Source organism: Lepisma saccharinum, chromosome 5 (genome assembly GCF_977018435.1).
Source record: "Lepisma saccharinum chromosome 5, izLepSacc3.1, whole genome shotgun sequence".
Lineage (NCBI taxonomy): Eukaryota > Metazoa > Arthropoda > Insecta > Zygentoma > Lepismatidae > Lepisma > Lepisma saccharinum.
In genome coordinates this window covers 84,914,734-84,941,958 of record NC_139233.1, presented here as the reverse complement: position 1 = coordinate 84,941,958, position 27,225 = coordinate 84,914,734, and the positions used below count along the sequence as shown (strand labels likewise).

The following is a 27,225-nucleotide window of genomic DNA, read 5'->3' as shown; positions in this document are numbered from 1 at the left end:
GTTAAAATATACAAAACAGTAATTTTGCCTGTAGTATTATATGGGTGTGAAACTTAGTCCCTTACATTGAAAGAGGAACATAAATTGAGAGTATTTGAAAATAAGATCCTTAGGAAAATCTTTGGACCTAAAAGGGATGAGGAGACAGGTGAGTGGAGAAGGTTACATAATTTAGAACTACATAATTTGTATTCATGTCCAGATATTATTAGAATAATTAAATCAAGATGACTTAGGTGGGTAGGCCATGTGGCACGAATGGGGGAGGAAAGAGGAGTATACAGGATTCTTGTTGGGAAATCTGATGGTAAGGGACCTGTAGGAAAGCCAAGATGAAGATGGAGGGATAACGTTGAGATATACCTAAAGGACATCGGTAGGGATGGAAAAGAGTATATAGATCTTGCTCAGGATAGGGACAGATGGAAGGCCTGTGTTGCTGCAGCCATGAACCTTCGGGTTTAAGAAGGCTAGAGACTTAGTTAGTTAGTTAGTTATTTTTTTTCCTTCTTCTCTAAAATATTTAAAATGCAGTATCTTTATTATTTTGTTAAGTCATCATCGCTTCTGCCTCTGATTAAAACCTAATTATGGATAATAGTACGTTTGAGTCAGTTACTAAACTCAAATATTTAGGTATAATATTTACTATTGAAAATTGTATTAAAGAGAATATTGAATTTGTTGATTGATTTAGTTTATTTCAGTTAGCTTTTCTGCTAATTTTGGTTATTAATAGCAGTCTTTTTCATGTAACTTTATAAACTTATTAAAGAATGTAAAGGTTAGATATACGAGGGTTGGTCAAAACCTTAGAGTACTGTCAATTGCATTGGAATAAAATATGTTAACAAGTTTCAAGATGGTAGATTCTAAACTTAAAAAAATTCGAAAATACTCTTGATGTCACTGATATGTGGTTGATTGATTAATTTACCGTACTTTGCTTTTCTGTTACTTTTACTAATTATGAGAACGAGAATAAATGGTCATAAAATGTATTGAATGAAGGGACAATAAAATACACAAGTGGGCAGGACAGAATACAAGCTCCACAGAGGATTATATTGGCTGTGAGTCCAGAAAGCAGAGCCTTGTTAGCAGTGGTGTCGCGTGCGGTTCACATACGGGTATTCACAATAAAATGTTTATACTCAATGGAGATTTACTCCTCTCCCTTGTAACGTCATCTTCAATTGAAAAAAATAAGAATAACAGTTCAACTTATATTCAACAATTTCCCCCCCAATATCACACCAATTTTAATTACATAATTTACAATTAGTAATGGCTAGTGCAAACTAATTAGTATAACAAGCAATCTCAGGTATGTACATTAAAAAGACTACCATACTTCACAATCTACTTTCTATTACACCAACCATATGTTAACCAATGACATTCATTCAACATTGAAAGCACGTGCATCATTAGCGGGACAGAGGGGAGGACGCGTCCAGTCCAGAAAAAATGGATTTTGTGTATTAAGATATTTGGGTACTATACAGAATGCCCCTGATCTTAATAACTGTTACGATGCTTATGATTGAAGTGTCAGTCAATGTAATGTTGCTCATATTCCTTCTTTCCTCGTGTTTCGTATTTTTCCTCCAAGCATAATTTTGTCATGGTTCATAGAGATTCATTTTCAACCATTTAACGCAAGTGTTCCCAAACTTATTTGCTTCACAGCACCCTTAAGTGTTTCAAGATTTTTCTGCGGTGCCCAGAATGTACCCCCCCCCTAAACACTTGCAACGCTCAGTTACTTGTAAGATTGCATGCCTTAAGTTAAAAATTAAACACTTATTTCAAATTCAGAAACAATTCATATTTAAAAATGTACTAAATAAGCACATATTTGAACCTGCATAGCATTGACTAACAATTCAGTGAAAATATTGGAACATTTCGAAGTGCCCCTGTAAGTCAACCAGCACTCCTGTAAGTTAATCACGGTGCCCCAGGATGCCGCAGCATAAACTTTGGGAAACACTGATGTAAAGTGTATAGTAACATCTGTTCATTAACATATTTACCCATCATTGCCTTGTAATTGAGGGGTTCTGGGTTTGATACCCAGTGGAGGCACTTAAAACTGTAGGCCCAGTCCCGATTAATCATGCTGTGCATAAAGAGGACTTAATACACCAAAGCAATCAATCAAATGTATTCACCATCCTTGATCTTATGCATTGCACGAAACGAATCATTCCAGAAACAGGCTTTTGGAAGTGAGTCGCTTGTACATGTGCCAATGGTACATATGACCAGGATGTGTCCTTTACCCATCCATGCATTCGAGTGAATTGATCAATTACATGAACTGTTCGATGAAAATAGAATAACAATTATCTTTTAGATATATTTATATATATTTTTAAATGTATCAATTGCAAACAAGACTACTTACAGGTTTGCAATAGATATATTGGCTACAGAAATTGAATGTTTAGTGTGTGTTCTTTAGCCACTTATTTGGGCAAATCAGTAAGTAGTCTTATTTTCCTGTAGTTTACGGTTATTACAAGCATAAGAAAACAGTTTTTCTTTGTGACGTTTCAGGAGAACAAATGCTCCTTTCATCAGACATTTATTTTCATTTTGACTAAAGATACAGTTATAACAATGGTTAGTAATTTTTTAAACAAAAGGAATCAGTTATATAATGGATGTTGTCAATGTTACATTGTTGTAATATAGCAACTTAACTGTGAAAAAAGCAGTCTGTTTTATTTTTATTTCAGATTTTTTAAAATTATGAATCCCAAATATCATCAGGTAATTCATCATTGTTTTCACAAAGTTTCTTGATGTTTTCTGTTACATTAAATTTTAAAGATGGTGGCTTACTCCATTTGTGAAAAAGAAAACTCCATACTGGATCTATGTTACCATTTTCATTATTTAATTTATTCCAGTGTTCTTCTGCAATGAACGAAGCTTCCCAGACATTCAACTCTGTGTTTCCCGTTAATCTTTTTAAAAACCCTTCTCTTTTTAATCAAATGCTTCTCTTCGATGATATGAGTTGACAAACCTGTTCTTGGGTTTAGATTCATAATGTCCAAATCGTGTTCGTGCCATCTTATTGCCATTTTCCTTGCTGTTTTTCACACATAATCCTTTGAACATGAACAACTTATATTATATATTCCTGTGCTTTCCACATCTGGTAGAGAGTTTCTCATTTTGAATTCATTAAATGTACATTCCAAACTTCTTGGTGATTTAAAAACAATTTTGAAATTAAAACTTCTAAAAATTTTTTGCAATTTTATGTGGAATGGAATGCACACACATTTCTTTTCAACAGATTTTTTATCTTTGTCTGTATTTCTCTTTTCCTTTAGTTTTCTTGCGACTTGTTTTTTGATTTGGTTTATTCTGTTAGTGTGAAAGCCATTTTCTCTTGCTATATTAAAAAGCCTTTCTTCTTCATTTTTGATATCCTCATTATTAGAACATAGTCTTTGTGCTCTCAGGAAAAAAATTAAAAATATGTTATCCATTGTTATACGCGAATGTTCTGAATTGGCATGAATGTATTTTTCCCCCGCTATTTTTTTCCTATGGACTGATGTTTGAATTGTTGAGTCAGTTGCCTTAATTTGCAGTTCAAGGAAAGAAATTACATTGTTATTCATGGATTCGCAAGTGAATTTTATGCGACGATGTGATTTATTTAACAATTTAAATACGTCCATGATGGTGTTCTCATTTTTAGCAATAATTAGCACATCATCTACATATCTGATGTAGAGTTTGATATCCGCACCTATCGCATTAACAATTGGAGATTCTATGTAATGAAGGAAAATGCTGGAGATGATTCCGGATACTGGGTTTCCCATTGATAGACCATTACTTTGCTGATAGATTTTGCCATCAAATATAAAGTAATTGTAATTTGTACATACAGTAATCCATCAAACCATTTCCCATGATTCTACTGGGTTAACCTTCATCTCAATAAGCCATCTGTGTAATGCATCTGTGGTACCTTCTATTGGGACACTAGGATATAAATTTTCAACATCAAAACTCATTATTCCAAACAATATTTTTTAGTTTCTGTTTCACTTCATATGCATTTTTAACACTGAATGGTGTTTGTTGTTTAATTGTAGCAAGTCTTTCAACTAAATATTTGGATAGTTTGTAAACCGTAAACTACAGGAAAATAATTCTATAATGCAAGCAATGCGTACATACAAGAAAAACTATTAGTAAGTAGTCTTGTTTGCAATAGATACATTTGCACACAAACTCGCTCCTGAAGGATGACTGGCCGGCCGAAGCCAATAATTGAGCTCTAGATATTACACAGAAAATAAAATTCTCACTTTGGGTCAAGTAATTGAACACTACACACTGACACACAATGCACTTAATAACGATATCAAAGAAATAAGTAAAATTAAATTCTACATATGCAACTATGTAGTGCAGACTGTCTCGAGTCCCCCTAGATATGCTTTGTATATGCTGTGCTCTGGTGCCGAATGCAAGAAGTATTGCCTCTTGCATCAGGGCTCGCACCACCGTGTGCGCACAGCACAGTGAACATTTTGAGGGTATAGTGACCAACAGCCCCTTAGCTGCCAGTTTGATGCAACACACACACACAGCAATTGTGTTCACCGCAATCCATGGAACACTGTGGGAGTCAGTGTTACCAACTATCTAAAAAAGTTATCAGACTCGAAAGACGTCATGTCAGATTAAATTGTGTGTATATACTCGAACATCAAATAAGGATTTTTTTCGAATAAATATATATGTGTGTGTGTGTGTGTGTGTGTGCATTTAATATGTACGTAATTTAAAACATATACATGAGTGTTCACATGCTCATGCAAACATTATCAGGCAATGCCCCTGCTTGTTAGTCTGCACAATGCAGTCCATGATGCACTACATGGAAGGGAAGTTGACAGTTGAGTGTCTTAAAATGTCACTCCTTAACTCTTATTAATATGCGGTAAATAGGTAAAGGTAAAGTTCACCATGCCCATAGCACCTTGCCATGGAGTCACATTTAGGGGATGTGGGGGTAGGGCCCCCACATATTCTCGATCTCAGTAAATTTTTAGGTGATGTGATCAGCACCATGCTCTGGCCACCTTTAATCCCCAGGGTTGCCCCCACGTGCCCATTGATTTGAGGCTGGGTGTCCCTCAGAGCTTCTTAATGAGGGGACATGGTCAGAAATACCTTGCGGGAATTGAGCCTGGGGGTCTCCCACATGGCTGTCAGACACACAACTGACTAGACCTGTTATGTCATAAAGTGAAACATTTACAAAATTATTTTAAGTTTAAATAAATAATAATATTTCAAAGAAAATGTAAATTGTTTTAAATCATGGTTACCTTAAATTAATCTATGCTCTAAATAAATATTCTGATGTACATATTATATTACCCGGAAGAATGGCTTTCCTACCTTGTAAGCATTAAGTGTAAGAAGCAATGTAGCTGCCAGAATAAACATGCTCTTCTCTTCATTCAAACAACTCCAGCTCAAAGCCTTGTCAAAAACCTCTGGATTTATGATTTTATCTTGGATGTCTTCATAGCAATATTTTGCTTTGGAAAACATAAAAAAATTAATCAAGTACATGTGTATTGCTTTATAAATACTTGTTAAACATTAATTTTGTGTGTGACTACATAGCTACACTCATAAATCTATCATTGTATTCAAAGTGGTATATTGGGCTTGAGCCCCCTCTGAAAATGTAGACACTTAAAATAAAAAGAATGCTAGAAGTTGGAAAACTGACAAGATATGCATTAAATATTCACTGAAATTCACATTTAAAATGTGTATTGAAACTCATTAGTACAAGGATTATTACCCCTAAAAGCCTACATGTGACACGTGTGTCATGTTTACCGTAGGTGAGGTCTCTAACACCAAGATGTGGATGCCACATTTGTTTTACTTTCTGGAACATACTGTGACTCAGATAATGTTTGGAGATACATGCTTTGAGTGAATCACGAGACTTAAGCCATCATATAATAATTAGTAAAGTTTAATTTTATTCTGGATATATTTGGGAGGGGGCATAGAGGATTTCCCAGTGAAAGCAAGCGTGCTCAGCTGGCTATATCTATGGGTTCAAATTGAAATTTCAATTGGTTTGAATTTGTTTCAACTGGATTCAATTGGATGACCAATAAAGGTATCAGAATGAATTGGGTTCAATGATCCACAGAATCTCTAAAACGTATTAAAAAAAATTCCACAGAATGTCCACAATATATCCAGAGAACATCTACATTCCTTCCTTGATATCAAATGGTATTCTCTAGATGGACATAATAGATGTCTACTGGACATTCCTGGATATTATATGGATATCCAGAACTTCGACACAAATATCGAGAAGATATCCATTGTTGAAAAACATTGGAAGAAATTAAATAATGAGAATGGCAATATAGAGTTCATTTCTTTATAAGTGGGTTAAGCTGCCATCTTGGAAATTTAATCGAACTGAAGAGATCAAGAGACTTTATGGAGTAAAAGATTTTGTACTGATGGCACTTGTGATTGATTATTAAATTTTGATTGACCTTCAGTAGAGAAACGTTGCTTGGTTCAAAGTTGAGTTGTTAGGTTCAAACAATGTAACATTATTAACCCTTCGTCATCCACATCCTCATTGCAGCACAAATGTCCTGCGTGCAACACTCAGTGACGCCTCATCAAAAACAAAGTTATTTACGTGAATTTTTTATGCAAATAAAGGTTGAATTACACTAGCACTTACTGGAAATCAGGCGAAATATACATGAATGCAAACATGTCTATTTCAGACATTTTTATCAGCTATTAAATGAAAAGTAATAAAATGAAAGTGTCTCTTAGACTCTTGAAGTAAATGCACCAAAATATTATTCTATTAAAACTTTGGCATATAATGAAAGCACTACAAAAATAACTCACCATTCACAAAATTATCAAAGAATTTTCCAAAAATGTTCACCTTATTTTTCAAAAAATTTCAACGTATTTCTTTCAAAAATTTTCAACGTAATTTACAAATCAAATTGAAATCGTACAATTAATATGGTTGTAGATAGGAACAATTTGTTCCAAAACTTTGTCAAAAACTTACTGACTCACAAAAAAAGCAATCAAATGTAGAAAACATACCTCAAAGAAACTTACAAAATATTTTTAAAATTTTCAAATATAAATTTGTTTCTTGTACTCTTATGAGGTATACGTAAGAAAAGACATACTGACTAAAATATAAGGAACCATATGTTGTCACTTTTCAATATCGATATTTTGACAACTCCGATATTTCGTATGGGTACTGCAATGGTTTCTGCATACAAATAATTTGCATTTCGAACTTCGTACCGTTGTTTTATTATTATTTTTTCCCCCAAAATTAATGGCTGGCATGCTGTGATTTAAGATATGAAATGTTCCCTCACGCAGTACTGAGTGCCACCAAAGGGGGACCAGTCACTTCAGAGGCGTGTAAGCAATTGAAAGAATGACAAAAAAAAGGCGCCAACAACTCTATATTTTCAGGGGAATAGTGAAGTTAAGTTACCTAGTGCTTTCAAGGCCATTATTACGCTGGTAACGAAAATAATTCAAAATTTTAAAAAAGGGCGGTACTCAGTGCTGCCGCGTGGATTACGAGGGTTAACAAGATTGTCTTTTTGCTTAATTCCTTCTTCATGATGCGTGATGCATGATGGTATAAAAATGTTCATAGCATGTTGCTTACTTTCTTGACAGGTGATGGTAGATGTCAGTAACCTGCAAGATGGAGAAGACTGAGGCTTGTAGTGTGATTAAGTTCCTGCATTTGAAGGGCAAATTCATGATGAAATGAAGGATGTCTATGGTGACGATTGTCCATCATATGACACTATTGTAAGGTGGAAGAGGAATTTCCAAAGTTGCAACATGTCGCTCACAGACTAGCCAAAAAAAGTGGATGACCATTACTCACGAATAATGTGGCTATAGTGAAGAAAGTGCAGGATCTCATCCTGAAGACTGACAAGTAACTCTGCACATAATCATGCAAGCAATCTTAACTCAAGTGACTTTTCTTGTACTTTGAAATGAAAAATTCACTGCGGGGCAGAGATTCGACAACACAAATGTCATGCAAGAGGTAGGACACCAGTTTTCCATGCAATATGAGGACTTGTACTACAATGACGGCCTGTGGAAGGTCAAGAAATGCTGAGAGAAAGGTGTGCATCTGCACGGTAACTGTGTAGAGTAGTCTTAAGGATCACAACTTAAAATAAAGTTTCTGTTTCATATAGTCCATGGTGATAATTAAAACTTTACAGACATACAAGAAGAATCTTAAGTAAACGCAAGTAAAGTAATCTTTGAAATGATAGATCTTAAGCAAAATTTCTTGATTCTTGAGGAAAATGTATACACAGTGCATTGCAATACTGAGAGTAAGTTGAAGAAATTTAGTACTGAGGAAACAAAAGTTCTCTTAATAATATCAATCACAAGTTAAATAAATACACAGTACATTGCAATGCTAAGAGTAAATTGAAGGATTTTAGTTACTATGAAAGCAAAGTTAACCTAATGATATTAATCACAAGTTAGATAAATATACATGCCAGTTCAATTACCTTCTTTTAAAGTAATTTCTGCTCCAATTCTATTCTCCACCAAAAGGTAATAAATATGAAAGCAAACCCAACCTTCGCAGAACTCTGGAAAATTGGTTGTCAGGGATTCAAAGAAAATTTCTGATTTGTAGTAATCATTCTGAGCATGCAGTAAAATTGCATACAGCAATAATCTAAAAATAAAAGAGCTTATTTTTCAAACATTTTGTAAAAACCAATACGAAAGCAAGGTTTAAATAGTGAGTGAAAGTTTATGTATTTGTTATTTAAAAATGTGATGGTGTGGATTGCTCATTCTTGTCACTACCATTAAATTCAATACAAATAAAAACAATAAAAATGTTTCAAATTGAATCTATCGATATTTCATATTTGCATACAGAGCTTCCATCAGGCAAATTGAAAAATATTTTGCTTGTCTTATTTGTATTAAATTAAGCTGCCATTTGTTTGGTATTTTTGATATGTTGATTCTGAAACCTATAGCTACGTAGCTACATTCATTTGCGTGGTCGGTGAAAGCAGGAGGCTCCCCTTCTGCACCCCCCAGGCATAAGATTCCGCTGTGGAAGAAAACGCCGTGGGACGCCGTCCGTCGAGCCATTGACCTTTTCAACTGGAACCTGCTTTCCGAAGGGTCCGTGACCGAGGCTGTCGAACTGTTTACAGACGTTATTCATGCCCTAATTCAGGACTATGTGCCACATAAAACAATGAAAAGTAAAAAGTTTCCCCCGTGGTTCGATAAAGAGTTGCAGCATCTGTTGCACAACAAAAAGAGAGCATGGCAGCTGTGGAAAAGTTTCCCCAATCCCCACACACACAACACTTTCAAAACACTTCGTAAGCATAGTAAAGACCGTATGAAACAGAAATACACAGAATATGTAAACACAGTCACAAATGAACTTCTTACTAATCCAAAGAGATTCTGGACATTGATAAATTCATGGAGACAAACCAAACGCATCCCTTTGGAAGCAACACACAATGGCATTTCAGCTGTTGGTAATGATAGAGCTGAACTATTCAATCAAACATTTCAAAATAATTTTGTTTCAAATTATGTTTTGGATCACCCGCCTATCAAATCTATCTGTTTTCACTCTCTTTCTACCGTCTTTACAGAGCCAGGTGAAGTATTGCACTTCCTTACCTCCCTTTCTTCTCACCGAGCATCTGGACCAGACAATATTCCTACTATTTTCCTTCAAAAAACAGCTCACTCACTAGCTACTCCTCTTGCAATGTTATACAATAGGTGCTTCTCTGAAGGCTGCTTTCCCACTCAATGGAAGAAAGCAAATATCATTCCTATTTTTAAATCTGGCAATGCAAACGATACTACACGTTACAGGCCCATTTCTCTCCTTTCCACACTTGCTATTGTCTGTGAAAAGGTTCTAAAAAATAGACTTCTGAAATTCACATCCCCTTACATTAACCCAGCACAACACGGCTTTCTTCCAAATTCTTCATGCCTTACCAATCTGTCTTGTATGCAATCCTATACCATAAAAGCAATTACTAATTGTAATCAGTTGGATGTTGTGTACTTTGATCTGTCCAAAGCTTTTGATTCAGTGGATCACCATTATTTATTGCATAAATTAGCTAACAGATTTAATATAACTGGAAACACGTTAAAAATAGTGAAAGACTATCTAAGAAATAGACAACAACGTGTTATACTTCCTGGAACTAATTCTAACTGGCTTCCTGTTATATCTGGTGTGCCGCAAGGAAGCATTCTTGGCCCTCTGTTATTTGTATTATATCTGGATGATCTCACAGACCTCTTTAATTCCCCAATCTCAAGCACAATTCTAATGTTTGCTGATGATTGCAAGATTATGAGAGAAATAAAACAACCATCAGACATGCAACTTCTCCAAAATGACATAAATAGATTCTCTGAATGGTGTAAGCGATGGAAACTGACCACAAACCCTTCGAAATGCTCTTACATAACAATTTCATTGAAGCAAAACATTCTTGAAGGTAATTATACACTCACCGACATCACTTTAACAAAAGAAGCACAACACCGAGATCTAGGTATCCTCATAGATTCAAAACTAACTTTCGATAATCACATATCAACCAATCACAAAAAGGCAATGCGTATGCTAGGCTTACTTTACAGGTTCACCGAAATCCATAACCCGAAAGCACTTTCCATTTACTTCAAAACTTTTGTGTCCCCCATTCTAGAATGCTGTTCACCCATCTGGAACATGGCTGCCCCTTCTCATACCTCCAAGATCGACAATGTTCTTTTCCTCTCCATCGTTCGATACAGAGTGCCGGCCCTGAGACACCGACCTAAGAGAGATCTGCTTATAAACTTAAACGTAAATGCTCCAGAATCACGTAGATACGTTGCAGATATGAAATTACTACATAAGATAATTAATGGAAACCTAAGATGCAGCATCCCACTCCACGAACTCTCCCTCAGAGTGCCCAGACACAAAACACGGAGCAAGGAAACTTTCCACACTGCAACTCCAAGACTCTCACTCATTCAACATTCACTATTTCATAGGCTACCAAATCAGTTCAATGTAATCTCAAACCAAACCGATATATTCAGTTCATATCCATCTTTTATCACCAACATAGAAAAAATTGTATATAAGTAATGCTTTTGTGAAACACATCTGTTTACCTTGGAACTGTCTCGACTTGTTTATGTTTATATTTATATTTTGTTTATTTTATTTTATTTTATCTTGTTTCGTGTGTTCATTTTAACACTAGTGTACTGTTTTACTGTTGTTTCTTTCCGGTTTAAAATGGCTTCTGCTGTACTGGAGATCAATAAATAAATAAATAAATAAATGCACTCTGTAGTTCACAGTTTGTAATTGGAATGTATGTAAAAACAATAACAATGTGTCAACTTATTCAAAAAATATTTAATTATTTAAGTTTCATTACTTTAACTCAACATGAATTAAATTTTAATATTTCTAGTGTTTCTCATGAATTTCACCACATTTTACATTTTTATATTTAAACATACCACAAAATTTGAACATTTTGCAGCTAGGCATGATTCAATAATAAATCTGTCAATGAAATAAATGTGGCAGCTTGAAATTACATGTTTACGTGCTTTCAATAGTTATTTAGTAGCTAGTTTGCCTGTAAAAAGTTTTAAAATATAAATGGAATGACAGCCTTTGAATCCAAGACTCGACAGCCAGTTGGACTGGTGAATGTTTTCTTGCTTTCTAGACTGTAGTGTTTACGATTGAGGGGTTCAGCGCAACAGTGGTCTAAGCCACATTTTTAAAAAATAGAGAAACTGCAAGTTAAAGTTAGACAATTGTGTTTTTTCTTGCAATTTGGAAATCCCAATTTTTTTGGTAGTGGTGTGTGCCATGATGCTTGGTTAACGTAACTACAATGATATAGTGTTTTGTTAAGTAGTTTTAGATATATTGTAATTTTTATGAGGAACCTGCAACATCCTTCCTTGGTTAGACCACTGTTACACTGACATGTGTTTGTACAAGAGAAGGAAGAAAAAAATATTTGAAGAAATATAGTGCAAAGAAACATATTCTCATCCTAATATTTTGTTTATAAGTTTCAATATTATTTAAGTGATTACATAGTACACAATGTGGTTCTGTTAATAAAATGTTTAGAGTATACACTGTATCATTACAAGCAAAAGCTTTGCATACTGTTCCAGTATGTTTTGTGCATGATTACACAGTACTACACATAATCAGGAATGTCAAACATATCTTCACTATCATCCTCAATCATATGTTCTATATTTTCATCTTCCTCAGTTCTATTTTGAGATACCAGACTATTGTAAAATGAATAGTGAATCGGTGGAACATATTTCAAAAGGTCATGAATATCTTTAAGTTTGTTTGGGTTTATTGGTCTTGGATTGGAATATTTTGGTATTAGCTGAACATGTTGTAGTTCAAGAGTGTGTTTATCCCTATTCTTTGGTCCTTTAACAATATTCACATATGTACCTTGCTCTATAGCATCTGAATAACAATACTTGACACAAAATCCTGAACGTCAACCATCTTTGATGTTATTACATTGACCTCTCATTGGCAGTTTGAGGTTGGATCAATTTTGCACTCAAACAACACGGAATTTTGTTCGGGGACAAAAATAAGTGGTTTCTAACCAGGATATATGTGGTGAATTGGTCTAATCCACATGGTAGGAATATAGTACACCTTGATTGCCAACAGATGGCAGCATTATCTCATTTTGCCTGTTGGAGTGGCTTAGAACACTGTTGCACAGACCCCCTCAATTGCTTTCAAATATCACCTCACTTGTCGTCGTGATGCTTGGCCAACAGCAAAAGCCTGGAGCTAGCACCAGGGATTGATTATGAAATGACTTATATCATTCGGCTAATGAAAGCTCAAGTTTACATAAAAAGTGATTTTTAAATCTCATGTAAAATTGTTAGATCAGCTAATTACGTTTTTATAGCCATTAATCTTGCAATAAAGGAACAGTCTCATGATTCTCATTGAGTGTTTTGTGAATAACTTAAATCAGGTTTAAGTAGAATAGAAGTACTTTCCACACTGTATTTGTAAACAAGGCTTTTTTTAAAGTTCCAGAGCAGTTTTATGTTGATTAATTTAGGAATTCTGTTACTCAAGTTCTAAAGTGTATACAAGAAATTAGAAATGAACATGGATTCTGAATTCAGGTCTTTTTTTTAGAAGATGCAAATCTTCCGAGAAATAAGAAAATTGACACAGGGCTTTGCAATAAATAAATGCAAGAAATTCAAGTCTCTGCTTGAGTTCTAACTTGTTGAATTGGAAGACTAATTCTCTGAATTTAAACTATTCATACAAATAGAATATTTGACAGCAAATTTGTTAAATGGAGCAAATGCTATGAACACTGGTATTATGAATAACATAATTATGACAATTTTGCACCTTGGATGCTTCACAATTGCACCTTTAATTTCAGCAGTGTTAGATTCTATGAATAAAGTTTCTGCTGTATGTACCAAGAAGGGTTGAAGATTCTCGGTCCGGCCAGGAAGAAAATGATCTGGAATCATGAAATTTATCTGCTTCCACATATTCATCCCAAAGTTCAACACACTTGGCACATCATATCTCAAGTTTCTTTTACCCTCCCAAAAATCATTATTTTGTCTAATCTGCTAAAAACTGCTCTGTTGCAGCTATCCCCTCTTAATCCTTGTAAAATTCCTGTTCTTTCAGTGTCTTTCTAAGGTTTAGGAAATAGATAATAGTCAGACAGAGCAAAATCTGGTGAGTGTGGTGGATGATCTATGCATTGCAACCCCAGCTCCTTCAAAACTGCTTGTGTCTTGCCAAGCATGTTTCAGGGAGCATTGGCCTGCAAAAACAGTACACCTTCCTGGCTTTCCTTGCCACATTTCTCCCAGTGCCTACTTTAATTTACCTAGCAAGGTACAATGTTAGTCTGCATGTACTTTACTGTTTGCTCCTTTTAAAGATAGTATGTTTATAAAATACCTTCCTTATTCCAAAAAGTTGTGGCCATGGCATTTCCTGCTGATTTCTGGGTCTTTGACTTTTTTTAAGATGTGGAGAATTCGAGTGACACCTCCTAAACTGTTTTTGGTCACTGGATGATAGTGGTGCAACAGCAGTCATCAAAATGATCTTGGAATTGTTATCTTGTTGGTATTTTTGTCATTGAAACATTTTGGTGTCCACTTAGTCGAAAGCTTGTGCATATCCAACTGATCATGAATGCAACATGTTTCTATGATGTCTGTAAATTCTCATCAATTGTTTCGAGTGAGATTTACTGATTTTCCAAAATCATATCATGAACACAGCAAAATCAAGATTTGACGCCATTATGGGCCTCTCAGATCTTGCAGCATCTTCAGTCGAAAAATTCCCCTGCTGAAAGTTGGCATTCCATTTCTTCACCATTCAAAATTATGGGCAATGGTTACCCAAGGTTTCAATCATAATTCATGAAGTTTTGTGTGAGTATTTTTTATGTGCAAATAGGAACTGCATGATTCCTTAGAGTTCAATACTGCAAAATTCCTCTGTATTCTACACCATCAATGAAAAGTACTTCTATTCTACTCAAAACCTGATTTACGTTACTCACAAAATGCTTAGTGAGAATTATGAGACACACTGTTCTTTTATTGCAAGATTAATGACAATCATTGAAGGAATGAAATGTGAATTTATTGAAAAGTACACTTTCCATCTTCCTCAACAATAAGTTTGTGTAGTATAAATTAAGTTAAATGATTTAGAAGACATCCCCATGCATCCCATCAAACCTCACTTTTTTTGCATTTTATTGTATTTTGGCCATTTGTTTATACTTTCTGCCTTGTCAGGCCAATCATGATATTCAGGATGAATGATGATTAATTGAAGTATACAAAATAATCAATGCAATCATGTGTTGGGTCTTGAACCCAGAACCTTCCAAGATATGATCATGAGTGAACCCTTAATGTGAATGCACTCTGTTACCAGAAGAATTCAGCTATTCTTAAGTTATTCGATGAAAATCCTTAAAATAAATAAGGAAAATTTCATTCCACAAACCCTTTCTTATGGTTTCTATCTATGATTAGAACTTCCTTTAAGCACTCCATTGCTTTCTCATTATTTTTCCTTCTGACAAAGTACACTGCAATATCAAACCAATAATCTGCATTCTCCTTATCTCTGGCAATTCTCTGAAAAACATGCAAACATTAAGCTTCATTAGATTAAGAAAAGTTGCTTTATTTGAAGTAAACATGCATTTATCTATGGTATTTTATAAAATCGTGTAAATTTTAACGGAATGAGATATATGTAATAATTTTGGCACATTTCAACTTTCTGAAAGATTACATGAGAATTATGATTCAATCAGAGTGTTCGATGGCAGTGCTCTACAATTGAGCTACTAATCCAACCTCTGTCTCTCTGCAAATTCCACATCATGTAAACTTTACTTTATGTGTGTACAAGAAGATACCCCTAGGATATTAGGTAATAATCGGGCAAAATTATAAGATACAATATTGTTTAGGATATAGAAGAATATTTTCTGTACCTGCAATTTGGCCACAACAAACTAACCACTATAATGACTCTTATTTTTGTATGGCAAATTCCAGGGAAAATATCGGGTTGATGCTTAAGTTTATAGCATTTTTATTTACCATGGCCAAAGCATTTTATTTGATACTCAGTGTATCACACCATAGTGTTGCCACACTGAACACAAATGCTATGAACTTATGGGTCAACCCAATAAATGTGAAATGTTGCACGTACCTTGTGCAAATTTTTTGATCTATTTCTTTAAATCAGTGTGTTGTACAGAATAAAAGTTTAAAATTTTTTGGGTAGTGTAATTTTTATAGTTGATAAGCAGTGGTGCCTGGTGGTCTGGGTCTATGGGTGTGCACCTGAGCCTTCCATCCAGAAGAAGTGTTGTTACTCCCACCCAATTATTCCCGCCAGTTTCTGCTAATCGTATTGGCAATGTAAGTTATGATGCACCTTCCCCTGATAATGAGATGATAGTAGAGTTATATTTAATGAAAATTTATAAAAATAACGTTTATTACAAATTTGTAACATGTAACACCCCAGTGACTTCTTCAATTGATCACGAGAGAACGTGTGTAATTTGGTCACTTTCATGACTTGCAGAAAATTAAGTATTTGAAGGCCTGACAATATAACTCACAACGCTATACCGATAAACTGCTATGGTTGTAAGGGATAATAATATCGCCAGTATTTTGTGTAATATCCGTGTTTTAACAACATATATTATCTTTCTTTAATAAAAATGTGTTTCATCAGAAACCCAAGTTTAATGCCACATAAACATTTCATCATACACTTAAGTTAATTATCATTTTTAATGTAGTTATTCAATTTAGTCATTGTCATTATGATCCTTGAAACCCTAATCAAATGCAACTAGTTGTTGACAGCACTTTTACAAAAATTATGTCAAATCTGATTCTCACATGCACTGAATAACACTGTTCTGTGACAAAAATACAAGATTGAACTCTGATTATTTGAAATTTTCGTTGAACTTCCAAATACAGGTCAGAGTGTCTAAATGACACCAATTCCTAGGACATTATGAATGTTTTTAATTCAGACATTTTTTAAACTATTTTTCCACCACCTGTATCAACGTATTCCACTCATCGCATTTGGTCTTGCATCAATGAATACGCTCGTTACTACATGCCACACCCTCTCCTTGATGCTATGCTCAGAACAGCGTGAGGTGGGAGAGTTTGAAATTTGCTGAAAAAAAAATCCCTCAATGCGTGGGTTGTTCTCAAATCCATCACATGGCAAGCAATGGACAGATTCCAACACTACACGGTGAAGTGGGAACAGCGCATGCCCATAACTACTATGTCTCAATTCTTGGTGCGAAGAGAGTCTGTGTGCACTTCTCAATTTTGTTCATGTACACTCGATGCATGATGTTCAGATAGAAAAACTGTCATAAGGAAGTAAGTGAAAAGTGATGTGGCGGAAGAACATTTGATGTTTTGAAGAATGAATAAATATAATAAAAGTTAATTAAATTGCACATTTATTTGGGTGTGCATGTGCAAGTATGCGAATAGGCAGCAGCTGCTACTGTTGATAAGTAGCTTTAGTTTTTCAGAGAATACTTATATTTTTATAACATTTCAGTATTTTAATACTGTCTCATATTCAGGTATAATATTAGGTGAATCCAGAAAGTAAGTTTCCCTGGGGTCGTGCACAAAAAGGAAACATTATTTCATTCAATGATTTATTGCCACAGATACAGCACTTGTCCAGTTACTTGTCATCATAATTCCCGCCAGAATTCAGGCACTTGTCATAGAGTAGGATCAACTTTTGTATACCTGCATCCTAGAAGTCTGCCGCCTGGGCACCGAACCACTGTGTGACAGCCGTCTGAACCTCTTCGTCGCTGTGAAAATGTTGACCAAACAGGAACTTTTTCAGGTGCAAGAACAAGTGTTAATCACACTGGGAGTGAGATCCGGGCTGTACGATGGATGATCAAATACCTCCCAACCAAACCTGTCCAGAAGGGCTGCAGTGCACCTAGCCATATGCAGCTTCGCATTGTCATGCAGCAAGATCACCCCAGCACTGAGCTTACTGCGTTGCTTATTCTGAATGGCTCATCGCAATGTCCCCAGTGTTTCACAGTAACGGTTAGCGTTCACAGTCTCACCTCTGGGTAGAAACTCGATGAGCAGAATGCCTTATCTGTCCCAAAACACTGTGCACATCACTTTTCGTGCCGACACAGTCTGTTTGAACTTCGTCCTGCATGGAGATCCACTGTGACGCCAATGCATGGACTGCTGCTTCCTTTCTGGTGTGCTGTATGCAACCCATGTCTCATCCCCTATGATGATCCGGTTGAGAAAATCGTCATTATCATGTTAACGCTGCAGAAATGTCAGCGCCGTGCCCATGCATTTTCCTTTGTGTTCGTGCATCAGCTGTTTCGGCACCCACCGGGCACAAAATTTTCAGAACAAGAGGCGTTTGGTAACAATGTTGTGCAACAACGACCGAGAAATCTGAGCGAATGGCTGCTGAGTTCCTTGATCGTGATGAGACGATCCTATAATATACGCTGCTGCACCTGCACCACAAGCTCGTCCATTACGGCCATTGGCCGCCCACTGCGCTCGTTGTCTTGCACATTTTGCCGGCCTTCAGTAAATGTCCTACACCAAAAATGGCTGTATGTTTTGTGTGTTCAAGAACTTGATCACCAAACGAACCTCACACGCGGCGGGAGATAGAATAAGAGTCGCCACGTTTCATCGCTGCCGTGACGCTACTGAGGACTTTTGGAAGGCATCTTCTAGGATATTCACTAGCTAGGGCATGTGCCTCTCATGCATACGCAAAACCGGTTTCAATATGTATGGCCTGCCACTTGTGGGCGAGTGGGAAACTTACTTTCTAGATGCGCCTAATATTATAACCTTTAATATCTTCTTGTAGACATTTCACACAGTGAAAACACACAAGCATACATACATACATTCTATACAAGAATAAAACTTGCTACTCAAATATCAGGGATCCAAATTGACCCATATAGAACTAATGTCTCATTTACCTCTAGGTACAGCTTTTCAGCACTGTTGAAGTTATCATTTTCTGTGGCTTCCTTTGCAAAATATGCTAAGTCATCACATGTAACAAATTCTAACTGTGGCTCAGTAATATCTTCCCCAGCTACACGAGTATTTAGCACTCTATGCATTACTTCAATTAGGAATATATAAATATCTGATGTAAACTTCTGAAATGTAAAATTACCATGAAGTTTGTACAAACTAAGCATCTGATAAATATTTTAGTTCGAGTTAACTCTAATTAATGAAAAAACTTTTTTCTTTTACGATGTCCACAGCAGGGAAAAGTTTGCAGTTCAAAATTGTCTTGTTTCAAATAGTGTTAAAAATATAGATTTAAGAAAAATATTTTTTTTATTCTGTACTTTCACTAGTTATTATTTTTCTATTGTATACTCAATGCTGATAATACATTTCACAGGAAATGAAGTAATTCCTGAAATTGTATTATGTGAATTCAGCAATAATTAGAGGCAGAAATTTTTTGTAAATAAAAAAGCAAAATTTTGATACAAAAAGAGAGTTAATTTCGGGTTTAAAAGTGGTAAATAAAATAAGATTTTGGTTTTATAGTGGTGAGAAATCGAATCAAAGACGGTATATAAAATGACAAATATATAAAATTTTATATATTTAAAAATCTTGGCTGACTAAATTTAATTTAAGAACTGCACTTATTACACAAAATAAACATATCCCTTCTAATAGCACACTTATATAGTTACCAGAGTATTAACTTTATTCCTGTATAAAGCAATTAATTTTTTCCTCTCAAATATTTACAGCAGAATTTATGAATTTTCTGTAAATTGCATAACTCATAGGATAATTCAAATTTCACAAAGTGTCGGTTCAGTAAATAAACTATAAATTTCGTGTTGAAGAGTCTATTGCAGTCACATCATTTCATGACAAAACAGGGTAGGAAAATGCACCTCATACCTTTCAGAAACATGAAAAATTAACATTACCATGAGTTATTTCACATTTCGTGTTTTTTTTCAAAAATGAAATATGCATGCCTCTAGTAATAATATGTAGAATAGGCAAGAGTACATGCACACACACATATATATAGCACAATCTATCAATGCCACCTTGCAAAGAATAAATTAGGTGAGTGTAGAGGTGATATTTTGAATGTATGTGGTGTCCTGCTAGGGAGGAGCTGAGAGTACCTAGAGCATTGTAATAGGCAAAGGTAGTCGAGTTAGATCCTGTTTTGTAGAACTACTTATTAAACAACTTTTGAAGCAATTACTACTTTTTGTATAGACCATCTTGTTTGTATAGGCAAATAAAAAGTTATTTAAGCTTTCTAGGCATATTTAAATTTGTGATATGATTCAGAAAAAGAGAATATACAAATTATTAGTTCTTTTGTATTTTGTAATCCCTATGATTGCCTGTCCAAACTCTCATAATGCATAGGCCTCCTTGATGGAGCAGTGGTTGTATCATCTCCTTGTAATCAAGAAGTCCCGGGTTCGATACTCAGTGGAGGCACATAGTGGTTCGGATCCCACTTTAAATTGTAGGTCCAGTCCCGATTAGCCTTACTGTGCAGAAAGTGGACTTAACACATCAACTCAATAAATCAATCTTATAATGCATGTTATAATAATGTTATGAAGTGCTCATAACATTATATCTGTATGAAGTAAGTCCTGGCGACAAATGATGAAAATATTTTCTCAGGCTATATTGGTCTCATCTGGTCAATATCTGTAGGTTTCAAAATCATAACAATGTGATTGTGGAAAAGTACTTTTGAGTGCTCAATAAAATACAGTGGACAACATTAAAGAAAGATGTTCTCATTAAGAAACCTATCCAACAAATTGCCATAACGCCCTTCCCTATATAAAATTTTGGAGGAACTTTGAAGGCACGCCTCTTCCATGGAGATCCATGAATTATAAATAATACTGCCATTGGACAGCTTCTATGATGGCATACAATTGTTTTATACCTACCCCTCTGTTTTTGTAATATTAGACAGTTTCTAAATAAGAAACACCTATTAAAACAATAGAGCAGTTTTGTGGGTGCCCATTCAAAAATTATTCTTATTCCGCTAGTAAATACAGGAAGTATTATATATTTAAAAATCTTGGCTGAACGAATAAAGAAAATGTTTTCTACAAAAGTAATTTGAAATTTAGTAATTTCAAATAAGCTTCTGGGGTGTAAGAGGTGATCCTTCCACTTAGGACACCCGATTGTCAACCTCACTTCCACATAGTACACCCTGGACTGCATTTTGCAGACTAACGAGGCTCTGGAGTCTGCGTTTTGTCCATACGTGTGCTGAGTGTCCCTGTACAGCCTCAGCTTTTAACCGAAGTCAGAATGTTTTAATATATTAATAAACGACATTACAGTTAATTTAGGTAAGATAAGGGACTAGACCCCGTATAACATGGCAGATGCAAAATAGCCTTTAAGTGCTGATGCACCCAAAAATTCAAATTCAAATTCAAAGAAACTGCCACTCGACCCCTTCAGCATTTGTAATTTCCAAAATACCTTGATATTTAAATTCAATGAAAATTGCAAAATACGATATCCTATTTGTAGCATACTGGGATATGATGGGATAAGTGGTGAGACTCCTTACAACACGTTCAGAATGTTGTTATGGATTGTTTAGTGTTTTCGGGTGGATGTTCTGGTTACTCACAATATCCACAAATCTTTCTTCTACATATTTTTATAATCTGTGTAACTTCTCTACATTGCAGAAGCAGTTTCTAGTAAATTCAAAATATACTTCTCTTACCTGAAATTCATATTCTGAGTTAAACTTCAAGTCATGACCACACTTTTCCCTCAGGACCAAAGCAATTTCCCTTCTGATGGTTTGCTTGATTGCCTGATAACTTCCTTTGTGTACGAGAAAATTCAGAAATTCATTCCTCATTTTATCCACAGTTGGATATGGTATATTCTTTGAAAGCCTATGCTCATATTTTTTAAAATCTTCACTTATTACATAAGAGAGTTTGCGGATGCATCTTGCAAAATGTTCTTCAGCAAAAGCTGCCGACATCACTTTCTCATTCAATTTTATTCTTTCTGGAATATAGTCTGAAATTCTAAAGAAAATTTTTTACTTGCAAACAATTTAAAAGCAAACTTTTTTTAATCTATTTAACTAATACTTGAATTGCTCTTCTCATTAAACTCAACCCATTTCAATATTGATCTATTTTTATGTCATGCACAGTGAGAAACTTAATTTTTCTCAGTAGAAAGTAGCTTTTAAAAGCAGCATTATATCAGGACTGCCATTACGAAATTAGAGAATTTTTATTATGATGATAAGAAAAATCTCTGATGATTGTTATGTTTTGAAAAACTTAAAAGGACTTAAATAATTCCAGTGGCACAACCACAGAGGTGCATCCCCCCCCCCCAACCTTGGACTGAAATGAGTTCTAGGGGGGAGCAAGGGGGCAAATATTGATGGCCAAGTGTACCTGCAAAGGGCAATTACCACTCACAACTTCAAATTTTATGCAAATAAAAATACTTTTCGTAAAATGTTCTTACTCACTTCATTCACAATGAATGCTTTTCTTAGTCTTATCATGTTCAAAACTGTAGCTCGGGGGTGGCAGGAGTCGGCCCTGGGCACCGAACGATCTAAATTAAAATAAGTTGTAAGATTGATTGATTGATTTTTGTTTTAAGTCCACTTGACACACAGAAAGGCTAATCGGGACTGGACCTACAGTTTAAAGTGGGATAAGAACCACTGTGCCATGTGCCTATCTGGAAATCACCTGGCTGATTGCCTGTAAAACTTCTTCAATAAAAGCGACTTGTTTTGATTTCTTAAAACCTGATCTGAAAATAGAAGTAGACTTATGCTAGAAGTAGATTAGCAAATTAGAATTAAGATTACTACTTCCAGCACTGAATGCAGTTTTGATGAGGTTCAAATCACATTTGCTTTTACTTGGAATTGATTCTATTAATATGTTTGAATATTCTGCTTTTTCTGCAAGTTCAAAGCACGCTTCATGAGATTTACAAAAAAAACAAAAAAAAAAACAATTGTGTGAGTATTTTTGGCTTGGAACATTCGCCTTGGCGGTATTGCCTCACTGAAAAGATTTATCTTTGGGTTGGGTTCTTTGTGTGTTTATTACACATCTTAATCTTAATCAGATTGATATTAAAACAGCTGTTCTTCCATAGTCTGCATTGTAGGAAAAGCAATTTTCCTCCGTCGTTTTTATTGATGCTGATAACTTGCATTTTTTTTTTTGTATACCTGCTGCTTGGCTTTCGTAATGATACCCACGTGTTTGCCACGGAAAAGCAAGCAGCACAAAGCACAGGTAAGTAAATTAATCTTAGTTTGTCATGGATATTTTGTGTTTCCCTGTCATAATTAATTCACATTCAGTTTTATATACATCTTGACATGTAGCACAATTAAAAATATTATCAAACTCACATTTCAGAGAGTTCTTCACGTGATCTTTTTAGAACAACAGACCTATGAAGCTCAATATCTACCACAATGAACATTGGATCTCCTTGATTTAACTCAGACGAACTCAAAATTAATTCCACAGATTTTGCTGATGATACCTGAGGAAAAGAAAAATGTTTGTATTATTATACAAAAGTTTACCTTGTTGCATTTATCAAGTATCAGTTCTATTATCCTATTTTTGGTTGTAGCAAATTTCTCAATGAATGTGTCTTTTCTGTTGAATAAAATGCATGGAATACAAAAAAAAGGAATTAGCTACAGAACACCCGCATATCCATTTCCACTTTCATATACTGTATATTTTTATTAAATTTTCTGTTGCATGTTCTGTTTTTATCTTAATCTTTGAACACTTCATTTAGGCAAAGCTGTGGTCTTGGTAGGCTGAATTATTTGGCCAACAATCGGTCTTGGTGATATAGAATTTAAAATTTGACTTTGCAATCGTATAAAATCCAAGGTAGATTTTGGGTATCATTCCTTATGGCTATGACTGACTGAAGCTACTCACTTGCTTAGCAAAAGGGGGTGACACCCCAGATAAATGATGGAACACCAATAATAATTAATATAAGTCTCTACTGACTGGGCAGGGAAGGGTGAGGATATGATAAAGGAATGTTCATACCTGTAGTTCTGTAGAGAGGCTCTTTTCTGCTGGTCGTAGTAGATGAGGTCCTGTCCTGAAATAAAACGTTCTAGGGAGCACAACTCTGTGCTCCTAACACTAGCGCAGTCCAGTATTCTCAGTAACTTTCCGACGAAAACTCTTTTGTTTTTAACAACAACAACGAGAGCTCTATCGCAATTACTACATCGGAGGTAAAACTGAAAGCAACTGAGAGGGAGATGTTCTCACGCAAACTATTTGAAGGGAATACACAATATCAGCATGATACGCAATATCATTCATTGATATCATTCATTCAATATGATTCATTTTGCTGTAACTTCATGTGCACAGTAACTCGTCAGTAAAGGCCTCACCAGCTTATATAAACTTTTCAAAGCACATCAAACCTTGAGAATAGTTCCCCACCTCCTTCTTCCCAAGTTCCATCCTTTCCTTTTGTTCGGTAAGGCATGGCAAATGGACCCAGCCACCATCTAGCAGGGATTCGTAAAACAGCACCTCAAGTGTTGGGTCTCAGCAATATTGTGACCATGAAAATGAGATCTAAGGGTAGAACCGTGCCTTGTTATAATTGTACAAGAAATTATCACAAAAATTTAAAACAATGAACTGGTTTGTGGATGAAATTTATTAAAATAGTCACTTCTGTCTCAGTATGTCTTTTTAACAGTCAGTCCCTTATGTTTTCTCTCCCTGAAGCTTTGACTGAAACTGCATACACTGGCCTCAATATTCCTGTTGTAGGACTTTTTATCAAGTGGTGTTTTTTGCTGCTTTGCACACTTATTTCATCTCACTAGTAGACTGAATAAATTTATTTGAACACTAAGAAATAATACAGGGCCTCACCGATGGTGTAGTGATATCTTCGTACTTTGTAATCAAGGGGACCCAGGTTCGATACCTGGTGGAGGCACATTGCACAGTGGTTTGGATCACACTTTAAACTGTAGGTCCAGTCTAAATTAGCCTGTCTGTGCACGAAGTGGACTTAAAACAATAAGTCAACCAATAAGAAATAGTACAAAATAATCTGCTTGTTTTGATGGCAAAATAATATTAATATGTGGGAAAATGTTTGAGAGCTTTGAGCGACTCCTAAATATTTTTCTACTGCCACAAAATTGTGTACATAGTAAATTTGTACCCATAGGTGATCTATAATTTTTTTCTGAGAGGGGCATAGATTATGCTGTAAGCATATTGAAGCCACTTGCACATCACAAAGGTCAATTCTTTGAGAAAGAAATGAAAATTCTTCATTTCCCAGGAGTAAAGGGAGGAGGCGTTCTCATAGTATAGGATAAAAGTGACATCATGCGACTTGGCTGTTCTGGACCTCACTCTCCTCTGATGTAGACTCTAGATTACTCCTCCTTCAATTCCCTTAGGTTTATGAGGATTTGGTAATGTATAGTTGGGTGAAGTGTCTTATGTATGTGGCACTTACTTGTTTTTTATTTATTATAATTAAGAGGGTAAAGGCAGTTGGAACGTAGTGCTGATCACATCACTTCCAAAATGGCCGAGATCGAGAATGTGTGGGGCCCTAGCCCCCTCCCCCATCCCCTACATGTGCCTTCATGGTATGGTGCTATATGCACGGGGAACCTTACCTCTTTTATCTTTTACCTTACATGAACATATTATATTATTATTCCTGTGGATTCCTCATCTGGCATTGGTTTTCTCATTTTATAATCATTAAATGTACGTTACAATTTCTTGTCGATTTAAAAACAATTTTGAAGTTGAATTATCAACATTTTTTATAATATTGTATGAAAAACCAGATTACAGATTAATTTCTTTCCAACTGGTTTCTCATCATTGTCCATTTTCCTGTGTTCTTTAGTTTTCTTGTAATGCACTTTTTAATTTAGTTTATTCCATTCATGTTAAAACCATTTTCTTTCACTATATTGTAAAGTTTCTCTGCTTCTTTCATACGATCTTCATTAATTGAAAACAGTGGCGGCAATTAGGGGGTAATTTGCCACTATTGCCCATGCACTATGCTAAACCTTATGTACCAAGAAAGCAAACTGTCCTTTCCCCCCCCCCCCAATTTTTGCACCTTGCCCCTCTAGATTTGGAACCCAATCGCCTCCACTGATTGAAAATAATCTTTGTCCACTAAGAAAATAAATTAAAAAAACACATCCATTGTTATAGAAGATTGTTCTGAATTAAGATGATTGTATTCTTCCCCAACAATTTTTTTCTGTGGCTAGATGTTTGAATTGTTGTTTCAATAATTGTCTCAATTTTCAGATTTAAAAAATAAATTATGTTCTTCTTCATATATTCACAAGTGTATTTTACGTGAGGGTGTGCTTCATTAAATAATATAAGTACATCATGAGTGATGACATTCTCCCTTTTAGCAATTATATCTACATATCTAAGGAAGAGTCTACACCTATTTGATTGACAATTGGAGATTCAATTTAATAAAGAAAAATGCTTTAAATTATTCCATAAACTGGGTTTTCCATTAACAATCCATAACTTTGCTGGTAAAAATTTTTCCATTAAACATAAAATATTTGTAATTTGCATACAGCAAACCATCTCACCATCTCACATGCTTCTACCTGGCCCCACATGTGATGCAAGTAGATTTTTTATGAAATAGAAGTACAGGGTGCGGCAGAACCGACTAAGCAGTTTCTATCGATTACCGCGGGAGCTGTGGTGGGGGTAGGCAGTTGCACGTGGTCTGCCTTTGTTCAGGCGTTGACCCCATTTCAGTAGCTAAGATGGTCTGGACCGGTGCACATCGTGGTTTTGCCGTTCGTGCGTATTATGAAAACAACAGATCTGTGATCGCTACACAACGAGCTTTTCGGCGCCAGTTCAACATTCCACGCAACAATGCCATTCCTAATGCAAACACAATTCGGTCCTGAGTTCGGCACTTGGAGGAAACTGGTAGCACACTAAGATGAGATACACATGGCCGACGCAGATCCACCAGAACGCCAGAAAATGTGCAGCAGGTGAGAACAGCAGTTCAACAATCGCCGCAACGTTCTGTTCGATGACATGCTGTTGCATTGGGGATTTCAGACCGCAGTTTGAGAAGGATTCTGCACTGCAATTTGAAGTTCCATCCTTTCAAAATAATGATTGGTCAAGAATTACGCCCAGCAGACTACGCCAACCGTAAAAATCTGTGTGAGCAAATGCTTGCTCAGATCCCTCCGAATGCAGCTTTCTTCAGTAGTGACAAGGCACATTTTCATCTTTG

The 27,225-nt window shown here is 35.5% G+C and overlaps 1 protein-coding gene across 1 annotated transcript in view; it reads right to left on the bottom strand.

Moving 5' to 3' along the window:
• LOC145988126 (cilia- and flagella-associated protein 70-like) overlaps nucleotides 1-27,225 on the bottom strand; it is a 210,283-nt gene that overhangs the window by 48,250 nt on the left and 134,808 nt on the right. Inside the window, exons 10-15 of the mRNA XM_083122956.1 lie at nucleotides 23,297-23,433; nucleotides 21,611-21,926; nucleotides 18,810-18,995; nucleotides 15,242-15,375; nucleotides 8,646-8,818; nucleotides 5,449-5,591 (exon numbers count right to left, since the gene is read on the bottom strand). Of these exons, the coding sequence (XP_082979082.1) occupies nucleotides 5,449-5,591; nucleotides 8,646-8,818; nucleotides 15,242-15,375; nucleotides 18,810-18,995; nucleotides 21,611-21,926; nucleotides 23,297-23,433 (1,089 nt within the window). The remainder of the gene's footprint in view (nucleotides 1-5,448; nucleotides 5,592-8,645; nucleotides 8,819-15,241; nucleotides 15,376-18,809; nucleotides 18,996-21,610; nucleotides 21,927-23,296; nucleotides 23,434-27,225) is intronic.